At 57.1% G+C, this 16,913-nt stretch overlaps 1 protein-coding gene across 1 annotated transcript; it reads left to right on the top strand.

The window, feature by feature from the left end:
* Positions 1-3: 3 nt before the first annotated feature.
* Positions 4-11,856, top strand: CHMP1A (charged multivesicular body protein 1A; the record flags this gene model as incomplete). Its single annotated transcript, NM_001133168.1, is given in 7 exon segments — positions 4-88; positions 3,771-3,790; positions 5,627-5,704; positions 7,729-7,875; positions 8,885-9,013; positions 9,505-9,692; positions 10,228-11,856. Coding segments are annotated over 7 exon segments (591 nt in total). The 3' UTR covers positions 10,250-11,856.
* Between the last annotated feature and the right edge of the window lie 5,057 nt (positions 11,857-16,913).

Below are 16,913 nucleotides of genomic sequence, written 5' to 3'. Positions count from 1 at the left end.
TTCGATCGCCGCCGGGACCTGACGCCGCTCGGAGTTGGCGTCCCTTCTCCCTCTCCGAGTGCTGCTTCTGTCATTGTGGCCATGGACGGTAAGAGGCCGCGGCCGTCCTCCGGGGACTCGCGCGCGGGGCGGGGCCGCTTCTCCCACTGGCGTGGGCTCCGCCCACCTGGGGCCGCGGGCTGGGCTCAGGAGGGCTCTCGGGCCTCGACCGTCGATCCCCCGGGACCCCTTCCCCAGGGCCTCTACCACCGACCTGGGACCCCTTCTCCCGGGCCTCGTCCCCCGATCCCCGACCCGGACCCCTTCCCCGGGCCTCTACCACCGACCCGGGACCCCTTTCCCCGGGCCTCGACCCTCGATCCCCGACCCGGGACCCCTTCCCCGGGGCCTAGACCACCGACCCGGGACCCCTTCTCCCGGGCCTCGACCCCTGATCCCCGACCCGGATCCCTTCCCCGGGGCCTCTACCACCGACCCGGGACCCCTTTCGCCGGGCCTCGACCCTCGATCCCCGACCCGGGACCCCTTCCCCGGGGCCCTAGACCACCGACCCGGGACATCTTCTCCCGGGCCTCGACCCCCGATCCCCGACCCGGATCCCTTCCCCGGGGCCTCTACCACCGACCCGGGACCCCTTTCGCCGGGCCTCGACCCTCGATCCCCGACCCGGGACCCCTTCCCCGGGGCCCTAGACCACCGACCCGGGACACCTTCTCCCGGGCCTCGACCCCCGACCACCGACCGGGACCCTTCCCCGACCCCCAACCCGGAATCCTTTACCCTGGGCCTCGACCCTCGACACGGGACCCCTCCTCCCGGGCCTCGATCCCCGACCCCCGATTCGGGACCCCTTCCCCGGGGCCTCCACCCCCAACTCTCAACCCGGTATGCCTTCCCCGGGGCCTCGACCTCCGACCCCCAACCATGGACCCAGGACCTAGACTCCCGACGCAGGACCCTTTGCCCCGGGCCTGGACCCCTGACCACCGACCCAGGACCCTTTCTCCCGCCCCTGGCACTCCTCAGCGTCAGGCGCCTTTTCCGGCCAGCTCGGTAGAGGGGACTGTGCGATGCCTGTTCGGCCTTTCGGGCCCTGGAATGTCGGGTCAGAGGGCACCAGAAAAAGTGACAGCTGCACCCCCTGCCCCCAAACAGCATCACGACAAATTAGAAGAGCTCAGACAGAAAGCGCTCCCTAAGTGCCAGGCCCTGGTCACAGCAGCTCTTTGCGTCCATTCTCCACATGGGGAAGCAGAGGTTTGAGCAGGAGCCAGCACAAGGCAAGCGGCTCTGTGCTCAACGGGACGCCCTAGTTCTTACCTTCTACATCTGGGGCTGGCTCTGTGCTCAGGGATACCAAAGAACAGGAAGAATCTGGCAAAATGAAGTCCTACGTTTGCTGAAACATCGTTGGGCTGGTGTGATGGGCAGGCTTTTAAAAATACTTTTTGAAGGGCCGGGCGTGGTGGTTCACGCCTGGAATCCCAGCACTTTGGGAGGCCGAGGCCGGCGGATCGCAAGGTCAGGAGATTGAGACCATCCTGGCTACCATGGTGAAACCCCGCCTCTACTAAAAATACAAAAAAATAGCCAGGCGTGGTGGCAGGTGCCTGTAGTCCCAGCTACTCAGGAGGCTGAGGCAGGAACCCGGGAGGTGGAGCTTGCAGTGAGCCGAGATCTGCCACTGCACTCCAGCCTGGGCGACAGAGCCAGACTCGGTCTCAAAAAAAAAAAAAAAAAAAAGTAGGCTGGAAAGTCACCTGAGGGCACCTGAGCTACTCACAGGCCCACCAGAAGGGGATGGTGAAGCAACCTGCATCCAGACTGTGGGCTCTGTGCATACGGATGGGAAAGGGCTCAAGGAGACACTCACTCAGAACTGCAGTGGCTACACCTGTAATCCCAGCACTGTGGGAGGCCAAGGTGGGAGGGTCGCTTGAGCCCAGCCTGGCCAACATGGTGAAACCCTGTCTCTACTAAAAATACAAAATTAGCTGGGCCTGGTGGCGTGCACCTGTAATTCCAACTACTTGGGAGGCTGAGGCAGGAGAATCGCTTAAACCGGGGAGGCAGAGGTTGCACTGAGCCAAGATGGTGCCGCTGCACTCTAGCCTGGGTGACAGAGTGAGACTCCGTCTCAAAAAAAAAAAAAAAAATGTGGCTTTTCACTCCACAGCTCACTCAGCTCTTTTGAGGGGACTTCTCTCAAGCCCATGTCAGATTTCCTCAGAGTCAGATTTTGCCTTAGCTGGGTTTTTCTGCTGCCACACACGGCTGGAAGAGAAAGCTGAGGTGAGGGAGAGCCGAGGTGAGGAAAAGCCAAGGTGAGGAGGGCGGTTTGGCCAGCATCCCACAGTGAGTTGGGTGGGATGGCCCGCCTGGCCTGCACTGTGTCACCTGGGTCAGGCTGGCTGTTTTCCAGTCACAGATAACCTTGGCCTTGACCACACCTGAACTGATAGATGACAGGTTGAACTTGGGCTTGACCACACCTGCACTGACAGGCGATAGATTGAACGATGCCCAGAGCTCACTGGAACCCCAGGAGGTCTCATCTTGGAGCCTTGATGTGCGTTTGTGAACACTCAGTAACCTCATTCTTTTACAGGCTCCATTTCCTCATTCTGGCTGGTGTGGTATAGCCCTTTCAGGAATCAGGGGTCAGGGTCAGTCTCCAAATTTAGCAGTTGAATGAATTGAGATCAATCCTAACTTTTTTTAAAGAAAGTATTTTTTCTTTTTTTTTCTTTTTTTTTGAGACAGAGTCTCTGTAGCCCAGGCTGGAGTGCAGTGGTGCGATCCTGGCTCACTGCAAGCTCCACCTCCCGGGTTCCCGCCATTCTCCTGCCTCAGCCTCCCGAGTAGCTGGGACTGCAGGCACCCGCCACCATGCCAGGCTAATTTTTTGTATTTTTTAGTAGAGACTGGGTTTCACTGTGTTAGCCAGGATGGTTTCGATCTCCTGACCTCGTGATCTGCCCACCTCGGCCTCCCAAAGTGCTGGGATTACCGGCATGAGCCACTGCCCCGGCCAAAAAAAATATTTTTTTCTAATAGAGATGAGGTCTGACTATATTCCCCAGGCTGGTCTGGAACTCCTGACCTCAAGTGATCCGCCCACCTCAGCCTCCCAGAGTGCTATGATTACAGGCGTGAGTGACTGTGCCCGCTGGAAATCAGCTCTTTGATGCCTAAGAGTTACCACCTTGCTATTTTTATCCATTTACTTTTGGGGAGAAAGAGTCTGTAAAAAGTAAACTGTCAAGTACTGAACTTTTAAATTGGCCCAGGCTGGCCTCAAACCCTGGCTTTAAGTGATCCACTAGCCTCGGCCCCCCCCCCAGAGTGCTGGGATTACAAGTGAACTTTTAAATTGGGAAAGAATCCCAAGGGACTTTTGCAAAGTTGCATTAATTATAAACCACCATCTTTTGGATTCTAACCATGGCCAAAAGATGCTGCGTCCATGACCTCTTCTGTCCTCACGCTAAGCCTTTGAGATTGGCTGGTGCCACCCTCATGTTCCCAACAAGGAAACAGGGAGGGAGGGTCTGCATTTGCTGGGTCCTGTGGCTAGCAAGGAGCCAGGGCTGGTACACGAATCTGTCTTGTGCCTCCCCTGTTGGGGGGGGCTCCCCGAAGGCCCCAGGCAGGTGTGGTCTGTGTGTGTGTTCTGGCTCCTGGTGTCTAGAAGGATCCTAGTGAGTCCTGCCTGCCAGAAGTGTAATGTCCCATTCCCAATCCTCAAAGCATTCCCTCTTTCTTTGCAGATACCCTGTTCCAGTTGAAGGTATGTACTGAATGGCCATTCACCCCAGCCCTGTTCTGGTGAGAACAGATAGTATGAGCCACGCTCCCTCAGAGTCACAGAAACAGTCGGGCAGATTATAGAACAGTTGAGTGACCGCCACACAGGGCTCAGACTGCTGACCAAGGAGGGGATTATTGAGCCTCCTTGGTGACATATTAGCTCTTTCCTTATCTCAGGCTAAGTGGAGGCAGATCCTTAGGGTCGTCCATGAAAGAAAAAGTGTTATCTTTTTTTTTTTTTTTTTTTGAGACGGTATCTCGCTCCGTCGCCCAGGCTGGAGTGTAATGGCGTGATCTCGGCTCACTGCAACCTCTGCCTCCCGGGTTCAAGCGATTCTCCTGCCTTAGCCTCCCAAGTAGCTGGGACTACAGGCGCCCGCCCCATGCCCAGCTAATTTTTTTTACATTTTTAATAGAGACGGGGTTTCACCACGTTGGCCAGGATAGTCTCAATCTCTTGACCTTGTGATCTGCCCGCCTCAGCCTCCCAAAGTGCTGGGATTACAGGCGTGAGCTGCTGCGCCCGGCCCGGAGTGTCATCTTAAGAAAGACAACTTGGGGCTGGGCGCGGTGGCTCACGCCTGTAATCCCAGCAGTTTGGGAGACTGAGGCGGGTAGATCACGAGGTCAGGAGATGGAGACCACGGTGAAACGCTGTCTCTACTAAAAACACAAAAAAATTAGCCGGGCGCGGTGGCAGGCGCCTGTAGTCCCAGCTACTCGGGAGGCTGAGGCCGGAGAATGGCGTGAACCTGGGAGGCGGAGCTTGCAGTGAGCCAAGATCGTGCCACTGCACTTCAGCGTGGGTGACAGAGAGAGACTCCGTCTCAAAAAAAAAAAAAAAAAAGACAACTTGGGCATTAGGCCTTGATGTTCCGCTGTGTGGACTCATTCTTTGAGATCATTTGAAGGAGAGCTTTCTGAGTATTCCTCCCATGTGGGGTGAAGGTTGCAGCTTCCAGTAATCCAGGGCAGGTTTCCGTGGATTTCCCTGGGATGAGCTCCTGGCTGCTCATCCGTGGCCAGCTTTATCTTGCCTTGTCGCTGGCTCTGAGCTACTGGGCAGGAGTGATGTGCCGGAGCTACTGTATGCGGCTTTGGGATGTTTTCCCATCATGGTGAGCCTGCCAGATGCTGCTGGGCACAGAGGGGACCGGCTGAGGCCTGCTTGTGTCCGGCATCCTGTGGTGCTGCGGTGCCCAGGGCTACCTGGTACAGGGCGTCTGTGGTTCCAGATGGGTTGCCAGAGGCCCTCTTTCCTTGTGGTGTTGCCAGAGGCCCTGTTTCCGTGTGGTGCTGGCAGAGCAGTTAGGCCCCCAGAAGCTGCATGTGCTGCCCAGCAACCTCCTGCATCCACAGCATTCTCTCAAGATAACACTTTCAGGTGTGTTTTTACCTGGAGTTCTGTGTTATGACTTGAGGGTAGCCTGAAATGAGTTTCCTTGAGTCTTTCTTTGACATTGAAAAGCCATCCATAAGCAGGAGCCGAGATCAGATTGAAAGGTTTTTGACCCTTGCGCTCTGGAGGAGGCCTTGGGTGAGGCTGTTCACGGAGAAGACAGACACTGGAGAAAACCCAGAAAGAGCCTGAGGCAGAGCAGGCAGCTTCCTCCTCCAGCTGGTCCATCTCTCACCGCCCAGGATGCACGCCCGCAGGCTTCACACCTTCCCTGCCGTGTGCTGGGCCCAGGCTGGCTGATGGGTGCTTAGGAACCTGTGTGGGCACAGGCGTGGGCACAGGTGTGGGGGTGTGGAGAGCAGGGCCTGGGGGATGGGCTCCGCATGTCTGACCCAGGACGTTCCGGCTTCCGCTCAGTTCACGGCGAAGCAGCTGGAGAAGCTGGCCAAGAAGGCGGAGAAGGACTCCAAGGCGGAGCAGGCCAAAGTGAAGAAGGTAAGACCCTGGGGGCCGTGGGGTCGTGACTCTCCTGGTCTGTCTTCTGTCCTTTTCTGCCCTTATTTTTGTGTCCTGTTTTGTTTTGATGCCTTTTGGGGAGGGGCAGGGCACTTTCTACATCAAGATTTAATCGTCACTTTGATAAATATATATATATATATATATATATATATATATAATTATTATTTTTTTTTTTTTTTGAGGTGGAGTTTTGCTCTGTCGCCCAGGCTGGAGTGCACAGGTGCGATCTTGTCTCACTGCAACCTCCGCCTCCCGGGTTCAAGTGATTCTAGGGACTTCGCCTCACAAGTAGCTGCGATTACAGGCTTGCACCCAGCTAATTTTTTAATTTTTTTGTAGAGATGGGGTTTCGCCATGTTGGCCAGGCCAGTCTCGAACTCTTAGCCTCAAGTGACCCGCCTGCCTTGGCCTCCAAAAGTGCTGGGATTACAGGCATGAGCCACTGTGCCCAGCCTAATCCTCACGATGATTTCTGAGTCTCAAAGTATTTGCTTCCCACATGAGACAAACAGGCACTCAGGAAGGGAGGTGCTGTGTGTGGTGGAGCCCAGAGTGGCTTCTGTCCCTGCCCTACAGCCCCTGCCAGACCTTCCCAGCCCACTGAGGGCGTCCAGAGCACAGAGATGAGTGCATTGCCTTCATTCTTTTCCTTCTTTGCATTTCCAACATTCTCAACTTGATTTTGCCATCTGCAGGAGGAGGGCTGCTAGCTAGCTGCCTGCCACGATCCTATCTTTTTTTTTCTGAGATGGAGTCTCGCTGTTGCCCAGGCTGGAGTGCAGAGGTGCGGTCTCGGCTCACTGCAACCTCCGCCACCTGGGTTCAAGTGATTCTCCTGCCTCAACCTCCTGAGTAGCTGGGATTACAAGCATGCGCCACCACGCCTGGCTAATTTTTGTATTTTTAGTAGAGATGGGGTTTCACCATGTTGGCCAGGCTGGTGTCAAACTCCTGACCTCAGGTGATCCACCTGCCTCGGCCTCCCAGAGTGCTGGGATTACAGGCATGAGCCACCGGGCCCAGCGGATCCTATCATTTTTAGCTCTGTCATCCCTACAGAGCTGGTGCCTAGGGCTGGGATGGGGCTGGAGGCTCACAGGGGTGCCTCTCCAGGAGGGGTCCCCTCCCCATGATAGACAGGGCAGAAGGAAAGGAGAGATCTAGGCCGGGCGCAGTGATTCACGCCTGTAATCCCAGCTACTCAGAAGGCTGAGGCGGGAGAATTGCTTGAGCCCAGGAGGTGGAGGTTGCAGTGAGCCGAGATCACACCACTGTACTCCATCCTGGGCCACAGAGCGAGATTCCACCTCCAAAAAAAGAAAAAAAAGAAAAGAAGGTGGGATCTTGTGCAGCTCTTAAAACTGCGTAATCAGTGAAGTAGGTCCCAGCATATTGGACTTTGGTAACTCTTCACCCACAGCCAGGCTCCCAGGGAGAAAGGAGCTCGGAGAACTGCCTGCGACAGGCTCTGAGTGTCACCCGCTGTGTCCCGTGCCTGGTGGAGTGCTGGAGGGGTGCGGGGGGGAGCAGAAGCCTGCTTGGGGGGCTGGGCTGGGGCCTGGGTGTTTGCATTTTTAGCTCAAACATTTCTGGGGAGAGGCCCACCCACCTCCTCAACACTGGGCTCCTGTGGCTGGGCATGGTGGCTCACGCCTGTAATCCCAGCACTTTGGGAGGCCGAGGCGGGCAGATCACGAGGTCAGGAGATCGAGGCCATCCTGGCTAACACGGTGAAACCCCGTCTCTTCTAAAAATACAAAAAAATTAGCCGGGCATGGTGACGGGCGCCTGTAGTCCCAACTACTTGGGAGGCTGAGGCAGGAGAATGGCGTGAACCTGGGGGGCGGAGCTTGTAGTGAGTCGAGATCGCACCACTGCACTCCAGCCTGGGCAACAGAGCAAGACTCCGTCTCAAAAAAAAAAAAAAAAAAAAACTGGGCTCCTAGCAGGGGGCACACACACCACCGAGTTCTTCCAGCCGCTTTTCCCCCGGGTTTCAGGCCCTTCTGCAGAAAAATGTAGAGTGTGCCCGTGTGTATGCCGAGAACGCCATCCGCAAGAAGAACGAAGGTGTGAACTGGCTTCGGATGGCGTCCCGCGTAGACGCGGTGGCCTCCAAGGTGCAGACGGCTGTGACCATGAAGGGGGTGAGCGCTGGGCCCTGGTGCTGGATGGGTGGCGTCTGCTGGCTGAAGCAGGAATGGGCTCTGCGGCCTGGATCTGGGGCAGCTCAGAGTTGAGGGAAGCTGGATCAGTGTGGGGTGGGGAGGTTGAGGGAAGCTGGATCAGTGTGGGGTGGGGAGGTTGAGGGAAGCTGGATCCGCCCGGGGTGGGGAGGTTGAGGGAAGCTGGATCCGCCCGGGGTGGGGAGTGCTGGCAGGGACACAGGTGAGGCTGCACCCTGAGCTTGCACTGATGCCCCAGGAAGGACTTCTTGATAGGACTTGGGCTTTTTTTTTTTTTTTTTTTTAATATATATTTTTTAGAGACTGTCTTGCTGTGTCACCCAGGCTGGAGTGCAGTGGTGCAGTCACAGCTCACTGCAGCCTCAACCTCCTGGGCTCAAGCCATCCTCCTGCCTCAGCCTCCCAAGTAGCTGAGACCACAGGCATCCACCACCATGCCCAGCTGATTTTTTCATTTTTATGTAGAGACAGGGTGTCTATGTTGGCCCCTCTGGTCTCAAACTCCTGGCCTCAAGCAATCTTCCCACCTTGGCCTCCCAAAGTGCTGGAGTTATAGGCGTGGACCACTCACTGTCACTGTGCCCGGCCCGGCCTCGGTCTTGGCAACTCCCACAAGAGGCAGAGCCTGCATGGCCAGGCTCATTTGCTGGGTCAGGGACGTCACAGCAGAGCCTTGGCTGTTGCAGGCATTTCCTTCACACAGTGCAGGTGGGCCAGGAGGACACAGTGGTCCTGGAGACCCCATGTCGGGAGCCGTTTCTCCGCTGACCCCGCACTGGGTTTCCGTGGCCTTTTCCATTGAGTTGGTCTTTCCATAGGACCCAGATGATAGCTCAGCCCAGACTTGGGGTTTTGTGGGTCAGGGTTGGGGTGCCCCAGCTCTCCTGTCAGAGTCCAGGGGACCCGTCCCTCGTGCGTGAGCTCCGCTTGCCTTTCATCCTGTTCCCTCCTGCGCCCTCTTCTGTCTCAGGTGACCAAGAACATGGCCCAGGTGACCAAAGCCCTGGACAAGGCCCTGAGCACCATGGACCTGCAGAAGGTCTCCTCAGTGATGGACAGGTTCGAGCAGCAGGTGCAGAACCTGGACGTCCATACATCGGTATGCGGCCCCTGCCCTTGGGGCTGTGGCCTGGGGACAAGGAGGGTGTGTGGGCAGCTCATCGGGAGGGGTGGCTCACAGGCTGACATGCTGTCTCTGCATACCTGTGGTTGCTCCCTGACGTCACCAGGCATCCTCTGTGCTGGGTCCCTGCCAGGACCCTGACAGGTAAGGTGGGCAGGGCGGCGGGGGCCTCCCTCAGGCACCTGGCTCCTTGTGGGGAGGCTCAGATGGCAAACAAGCATGCAGAGGTGTAGAAAGATGTCCACCCGAGGCAGCAGGCGTGGCACAGTCAGAGGATGGGGCTGGGTGGGGGGGCGGGAAAGGCTCCTGATGGAAGGTGAGACAGAGAGAGAGTCACTGAGAGAACAGGGCAAGAAGGTGGCTGGCTGTGTGAGGGAACGAAAAGTGTGGTCGCACCCTTGTGAAGCTGAATGGGGCCCCATGGGCCTGGGCCCCACCTGTTGTCCAGAGCGTGCTCCTGCCCCCAGGTGATGGAGGACTCCATGAGCTCGGCCACCACCCTGACCACGCCACAGGAACAGGTGGACAGCCTCATCATGCAGATTGCCGAGGAGAATGGCCTGGAGGTGCTGGACCAGCTCAGCCAGCTGCCCGAGGGCGCCTCTGCCGTGGGTGAGAGCTCTGTGCGCAGCCAGGAGGACCAGCTTTCACGGAGGTAGGGTCGGTCCCCGAAACGCTGTGTCACCAACCCCACGCTCTGGTGCTGTGGGAAGGGAGAGAGGGTTACGCTCTGGTGCTGTGGGAAGGGAGAGAGGGTTACGCTCTGGTGCTGTGGGAAGGGAGAGAGGGTTAAGCTCTGGTGCTGTGGGAAGGGAGAGAGGGTTGTGGTTAGAGGCTAGAGGAGAACTTCGGCTGAGGCTCCGACCAGGGAGCCCTGATCTCGACTCAGAGGCCCCAGCCGCAGCCGCCCCCAAGCCGAGCCGCCCTGCTGCTGCCCCGCCCTGCTCCGGCTGGCGTGGGGGCTTGCGTGTGTGTCAGGCATGGCGTTTACGCACGTCTGCAGTGCACTTTAGAATACTGTACCCTTCCTAACAGATCAGGTAAGGGTGGGACAGGGCATGTCTGTTTCCGAGGCCTGTCACTCATGTTATCTCAGGACACTGAGGAGGAAAAGGGTCACCTTCGCTGGGAGCACGTGGTGGTCAGAGACCCCCTTCCCCTGCCCTGACCTGAGCCTTGTTGGTTTCCAGGTTGGCCGCCTTGAGGAACTAGCCGTGCGCCGCCGCGGTGTGCCGCCTCTGCCCCGTGATGTGCCAGAAGGCTCCTGTCCTCTCCCCACCGCGTCTTGCCTTTGTGCTGACCCTGCGGGGCTGCGGCCGGCAGCCACTCTGCGTCTCTCACCTGCCAGGCCTGCATGGCCTCAGGGTTGTTCCTGTTCTTTTAGGTTGGGCAGTGGGTCTGTGTCCTGGTGTTGAGTTTCTGCAAATTTCTGGGGGTGATTTCTGTGACTCTGGGCCCACAATGGGGAGGCCAGGAGGGGCCATGTGGACTTTCACCCAGCACTGTGGGGGCGTTCAGATTCTGGGGCAGCAGACATGCTGCTTCCCATCAGCCAGAGGGGGTCAGGGCTGCCCTGTTGCCAAGCAACTCCCTGAGGCCTCTCCGCACCACCTCAGCGGGCAAGAGGTCCCACCGTGTGGGCAGACATAGCCCAAGGAGGCACCACAGGCCTGTGTGTGCTGGGGGATGTCAGGTGCCACCCAACGCTGTCCTGGTGGTATTTACAATGACATCCTCCTCCTCCATCATTCCAGGGGTGGGGTCTCGGCCGCCCATACCAGCTGGCTGAGCCCCCTGGCCTCCTGCACTCCCTCAGTTCCCAAAGCTGCCCAGTCCGTGGGGACAGAACCGTCACCCAGATCCACATCCAAGTGTGCCCACCCTGCAGTCTTCATCCTCACTCAGCTGCTGCCTCTGGAGGTGCCTTTGGCCACATGTGCTGTGCTATCTGTCTCCTCGACAGGGAGCCTGTCCACCTGCTGGCTGCGGTCCGAGCGGGTGCGTCTGCGGCTCCTCCCCGTAGGCAGCCTGGTTCTCCCAGAGGACCTTTCCCTGGGGCCCTGCTTCGTGACGATGCTGCCTGTGTCGCCCTCTACCATCTGTAAACAACTGGGTGCCTTCCCCGACCACACCCCAATGCCTTCCCAGCTTGGAAGCCAAGGCAGCTGGTGAAGGGAGCTCAGGAGAGCTGTCTTCAGCTGGGCTGGGGTTGGGGCTGCTGTGAGGAAAACCCGCCATTGTGGCCCTGGAGAGCCATCAGCAGCTCTCGGGAAGGACTTGCTGGGAGGCTGAGAGAGGCTTTGGGCACAGTCTGCTGTCTTTTCCATTTCCTAAAGTTTACTTCATAGTCTTGAGGCTTCCAGGTTTTGGTTTTGTTTTTGTTTTTGCCAAAGTAGAAAAGGCAGGTGGTGGGCGGCTGGCGGGGAGTGCAGGTCCCTGCCCCTCCTCAGTCCTGCCCACCCCTGCAGCCCACGCTGAGGCCGCACTGGTGTCGTGGCTGTTACGTGCAGGAACGTGGAGACCCTGACTTGGGCTCACTGCGTTTGGTTTTCTTTTCAGAACTTGGGAGCCCCCAGGGAGGGGCTAGTGTTGGTAGGTCCTGGACGTGGTTCCCTCCAGCCTCCCCAAAATCAACCCTGGTGTTGAGAGAACATCCTTCTGTCCATCGTGGGTAACAGCCTTGGGGAGGGTGCAGAGCTCTGCAGAGCCATGGGCCAGGTGGGGCTGCCTCAGTCCTGTCCCCTTGGGCACTGAGGAGACGGGCCCATTCACCTTTCTCCTAGAATGCTGTTGTAAATAAACAAATGGATCCCTGGAAACTTTCTCAAGCTTTGCTTTGGAGCCTTGGGTGAGCCCCTGGATGTGGCCATCTCCCCCAGGCTGAGGAGGGGCTCCTGGAGTGTTCACTGCGAGGGGCTGGGCAGACGGCTGTGCTCATTCTCGGGCCCCGTCCAAACCGACGACTTCCCATGTTCAGTTCTTAATTTGAAATGATTTAAAACTTGCGTAACAGGTGTGCCGTACGCGGTCTCTGTGCACCTCGGCCAAACCAGGACGCTTGCTGGGCACCGTGGTCCTCCTGAGTCTGGTCTAATGGGCACCGTGGTCCTCCTGAGTCTGGTCTAATGGGCACCGTGGTCCTCCTGAGTCTCTGGTCTAATGGGCACCGTGGTCCTCCTGACAGTCTCTGGTCTAATGGGCACTGTGGTCCTCCTGACAGTCTCTGGTCTAATGGGCACCGTGGTCCTCCTGACAGTCTCTGGTCTAATGGGCACCGTGGTCCTCCTGACAGTCTCTGGTCTAATGGGCACCCTGGTCCTCCTGAGTCTGGTCTAATGGGCACCGTGGTCCTCCTGAGTCTCTGGTCTAATGGGCACCGTGGTCCTCCTGAGTCTCTGGTCTAATGGGCACCGTGGTCCTCCTGACAGTCTCTGGTCTAATGGGCACCCTGGTCCTCCTGAGTCTGGTCTAATGGGCACCGTGGTCCTCCTGAGTCTCTGGTCTAATGGGCACCGTGGTCCTCCTGAGTCTCTGGTCTAATGGGCACCGTGGTCCTCCTGAGTCTCTGGTCTAATGGGCACCGTGGTCCTCCTGAGTCTCTGGTCTAATGGGCACCGTGGTCCTCCTGACAGTCTCTGGTCTGACGTCCCCGCTGCACGTCCTTGCGCTGCCGCCTCCATTCTGGGAGAATTGCTCGGTTTTCTTCATGACCTGAATGGTTTGGAACCTGCTGGCCGCTATTTTGCAGAAAGCTCCTCAGCTTGGGGGGGTGCAGTTTTCCCACAATGCATTTGGGTCTTCATGACTGCTCGGTGGCAGGGGGCGTGGTGTCCCTGTGTCTTGGTTCTGGTGACTTTGTGACCGTCACCACTGGGTGCAGTGGCATCCCCAGGCTTCCCCACTGTAAAGTTAGCATTTTTCCTTTTTATTATTTTTGAGACAGAGTCTTGCTCTGTTTCCCAGGCTACAGTGCAGTGGCGAGATCTCGGCTCACTGCAACCTCTGCCTCCCGGTTTCAAGCAATTCTCCTGCCTCAGCCTCCTGAGTAGCTGGGACTACGGTCGCCTGCCACCACGCCTGGCTATTTTTTGTATTTTTAGTAGAGACGGGGTTTTGCCATGTTGGCCAGGCTGGTGTTGATCTCCTGCCCTCTGGTGATCCCTCTGCCTCAGCCTCCCAAAGTGCTGGGATTACAGGCGTGAGCCCCTGTGCGTGGCCGCATTTTCCCTTTTTAATTCATGTGCCTCGTGGGAAGATTGTTGAAGACTGCAAACCTCGACCCATTTTGCCCTGAGTGTCAGTGTCCATCGACACAAATGAAATCACTGGTTCTATTGGGATTCTAAGGAGAACCCCTCTCCACTCCATTATTTCTATTAGTCTGGACCTGTTTGTTTATTGCGTGGGCTACAGTGGTTGCTGTTGCTGACTTTGTGTTTCAGGTAGTGTCGTATTGAGGGCATTTAGGTCAGCTTTCCACCCACTCTGGCAGTCTTTGAGCACGGCCTGACTCCCAGCACTGCAGGAGGCTCTGGCTCATCTTGGTCCCTCCCTGCCCCAGCCCTGGAAGCAGTCCTTTCTCCAGGAAGCTCCACTTCCTTCGAGTGGGGAATGGTATTTAGAAAACTAGGATCTGGAGGCTGGGCGTGGTGGCTAACGCCTGTAATCCCAGCACTCCAGGAGGTAAGGCAGGAGGGTCCCTTGAGCTCAGGAGTTGGAGACCAGCTTAGGCAACATAGTGAGACCCCCATCTCTACGAAAAATAAAATTAGCCAGGCATGATGGCATGCCCCTGTGGTCCCAGTCACTTGGGGGGCTGGGAGGTTGGGGTTACAGTGAGTTAGGATCACATCACCGCACTCCAGCCTGGGTGAGAGAGTGAGACCCTGTCTCAAAAAAAACAACCAGAAAACCAAGACCTGGGTACAAAGTGTGGGCTTCAGTGCTGCGTGCCGCTAGGCAAGAGGCGTCTGCAGCCGCCATGGTGCACAGTGGTACACCCCTCTGCGTGCACTGGAGCCACAGGTGCACACCATTCCGTAGGATTCAGTCCCAGCCTCCCCTCGTTTGTAGCTTCTCTGAAAATGTGGCTTTGGCACACTGCCTTTCTGCTCATTTGTGCACAAATTAATTTCAGAATTGCCAACCACACTCCTGTGAGGGCCCCTAGCTAACGAACAGCTCCGGGCTGGTGCGGTGGCTCACACCTGTAATCCCAGCACTTTGGGAGGCCGAGGCGGGCAGATCACCTGAGGTCGGGAGTGCGAGACCAGCCTGACCAACATGGAGAAACCCCGTCTCTACTAAAAATATAAAATTAGCCAGGCGTGGTGGCGCGTGCCTGTAATCCCAGCTACTCGGGAGGCTGAGGCAGGAGAATCGCTTGAACCCAGGAGGCGGAGGTTGCAGTGAGCCAAGATAGCACCGCTCCAGCCTGGGCAACAAGAGAGAAACTCTGTCTCAAAACAAAAAACAAAAAATGCTCTAAGCACTGCCCACACCCTTTCACAGTGGCTATTACATGGTAGATCCACTGTTTTTAATTCCAGTAGTAATTAAGTTGCTGCCATCCTGATAGGTCTTCATTATTTTTTGGGTGTGAAGCGTCACTGTGGATGTGGATGTAGAGTGGGAGGGGTTGCGTCCCTCCTCTCAGCTCCAGCCACAGAGCCAGCCCTGTCGCTCCCCGGCACGCCTCCCACATCCTCACGGTCCACGGAGCTCGGGGGGCTTCCCAGAGAGAGAGGGCCCAGAGGGGTGGAGCTTGGGGTCTGCCTGCACCCCAGGATGGGGGTCTGCGCTGTGGGGAGGCTCCAGCCCCTAACCCCCACCTCCGTGTCACCTCTTGCCCGAATTCCCAGCCCTCTAGGGTTGGGCGCGCTCCTTCCCAACCTCCTCTGGAAAGGTCTGTTTCCAGCCTAAGGCTGGAACTCAGGATACGTGAACACTGACCGGCTCGCAGGAAGGACTCTGGGAAGCAGGTGCGTTCCTGGGATGGCAGTTAAGGTGCTGTCTTTCTGGACGCTTTGGTGTGAATTTAATGTAGTTAGGATTATTTTCAGACTAGGATTAAAGCTCTTCTCATGAGAAAATACTTGTGGGCGGCAAGCCACCCAGGTGCCAAGGCAAGAGACCGAGGGCATGAGCTGCTCCAGTATAATAAAGAAAATATATAAAATAAGAATAGTTATACTAGAAATAGATTATAGATAATATGTTATTAATCATCAGTTTGTAGCATTACTCTTTATTCCAATATTATAATAATCCTTGCTCTACAATTATAACCTAGGAAAAACTAGGCCATACAGCGATAGGCGCTGAAGGGGCACGGTGAGAAGTGACCAGAAGACAAGAGTGTGAGCGTTCTGTCACACCTGGACAGGGCCACCAGAGGGCTCCTTGGTCTAGCGCTCACGCCAGTGCCTGGGAAGGCAACCATTACTTAGCAGACCGGGAAAGGGAGTCTCCCTTACCCCGGGGGCGTTAGAGAAGACTCTGCTCCACCACCTCTTGTGGAGGGCCTGACATCAGTCAAACCCACCCGCAGCCCTCCGGAGGCCTGACCGTCTCCCTGTGATGCTGTGCTTCAGCTTCAGCGGTCACGCTCCTGGTCTGCTTTCATGTTCCGCCCTGTACACCTGGCTCTGCCTTCTAGATAGCAGTAGCAGAATTAGTGAAAGTACTAAAGTCTTTGAAATACATAGAAGAAATAATGACGTACCCTGTCCTCTCTGTCCGCCTCGGCTGCCAAACAGGGAAGGGCCCCCTGTCCAGTGGACACGTGACTCGTGTGACCTTATCAATCACTGGAGACGACTCATACTCCTAACCCTGCCCCCTTGCCTTGTATCCAATAAATAACAGCGCAGCCAGGCATTCGGGGCCGCTACCGGTCTCCACGTCTAGGTGGTAGCGGTCCTCCGGGCCCAGCTGTCTTGTCTTCTCTTCGTCTTGTGTCCTTATTTCTATGATCTCTCGTCTCCGCACACGGGGAGAAAAACCCACAGACCCTGTGGGGCTGCACCCTACAAATACTGTTAATACAATTAGGCCTAATGCCCTTGCAGCCCACCAGGGACCCCCCGAGTCTCCAGTCCCAGACGGAAAACGCCAGGCTGGGAGGGGAACAGCCAGGATGATTATTGACAAGTGGATCCTGGAAGATCAGCAGCCAGGCTGGGAGGGGAACAGACAGGACGATTATTGATAAGTGGATCCTGGAAGATCAGCAACCAGGCTGGGAGGGGAACAGACAGGACGATTATTGATAAGTGGATCCTGGAAGATCAGCAGCCAGGCTGGGAGGGGAACAGCCAGGACGATTATTGATAAGTGGATCCTGGAAGATCGGGGCGCGTCCCTTCTGGAGGCTTCAGAGCCGCCTGTGGGGGCTGCTGCTCCATGGAAGGGCACAGACCCCGGAGCCCCCTGCACCTCAACTCAGGGCCTCTAGCCGAGGCCTGGCCGGTGGGGAGTGAAGCCTCCCAGCAGTTCCCGGGGGCCCAGCCTGCACCACCGATGCTGTGGTCACCTCCACCCAGCCTTCTCCCTGCTAAGTCAGATCTGGAAGTGATCTGGGCCCAGTGGCTTCGCACTTCCTCACTAACGGAAGCTGAGGGAGAACTACAGAGCACGGGGGGCTGTGCGGGCGGTCCCCTCACCCCCAGGGCCCTCCAGGGCGGGGCAGCAGCAGCGTTGGGGGGAACTGTCGTGCCCTGTGTGCATCGCAAGACGAACTCTTGGAGGCCCATATGGGAAGGCACTGAGCCCCAGGCTCCGCCTAGGAGGACCTGGTGCTGGGCAGCTTGCGCCTGGACCACATCTGTCCCTGTGGTGGACCTGGTTCTGCTGCCCACGGTGGGAGGGAGCCTGG

This window comes from Pongo abelii, chromosome 18 (genome assembly GCF_028885655.2).
Source record: "Pongo abelii isolate AG06213 chromosome 18, NHGRI_mPonAbe1-v2.0_pri, whole genome shotgun sequence".
NCBI classification, from domain to species: domain Eukaryota; kingdom Metazoa; phylum Chordata; class Mammalia; order Primates; family Hominidae; genus Pongo; species Pongo abelii.
The sequence above is the reverse complement of the archived record's forward strand: the minus strand, read 5'-3'. Positions and strand labels throughout refer to the sequence as shown.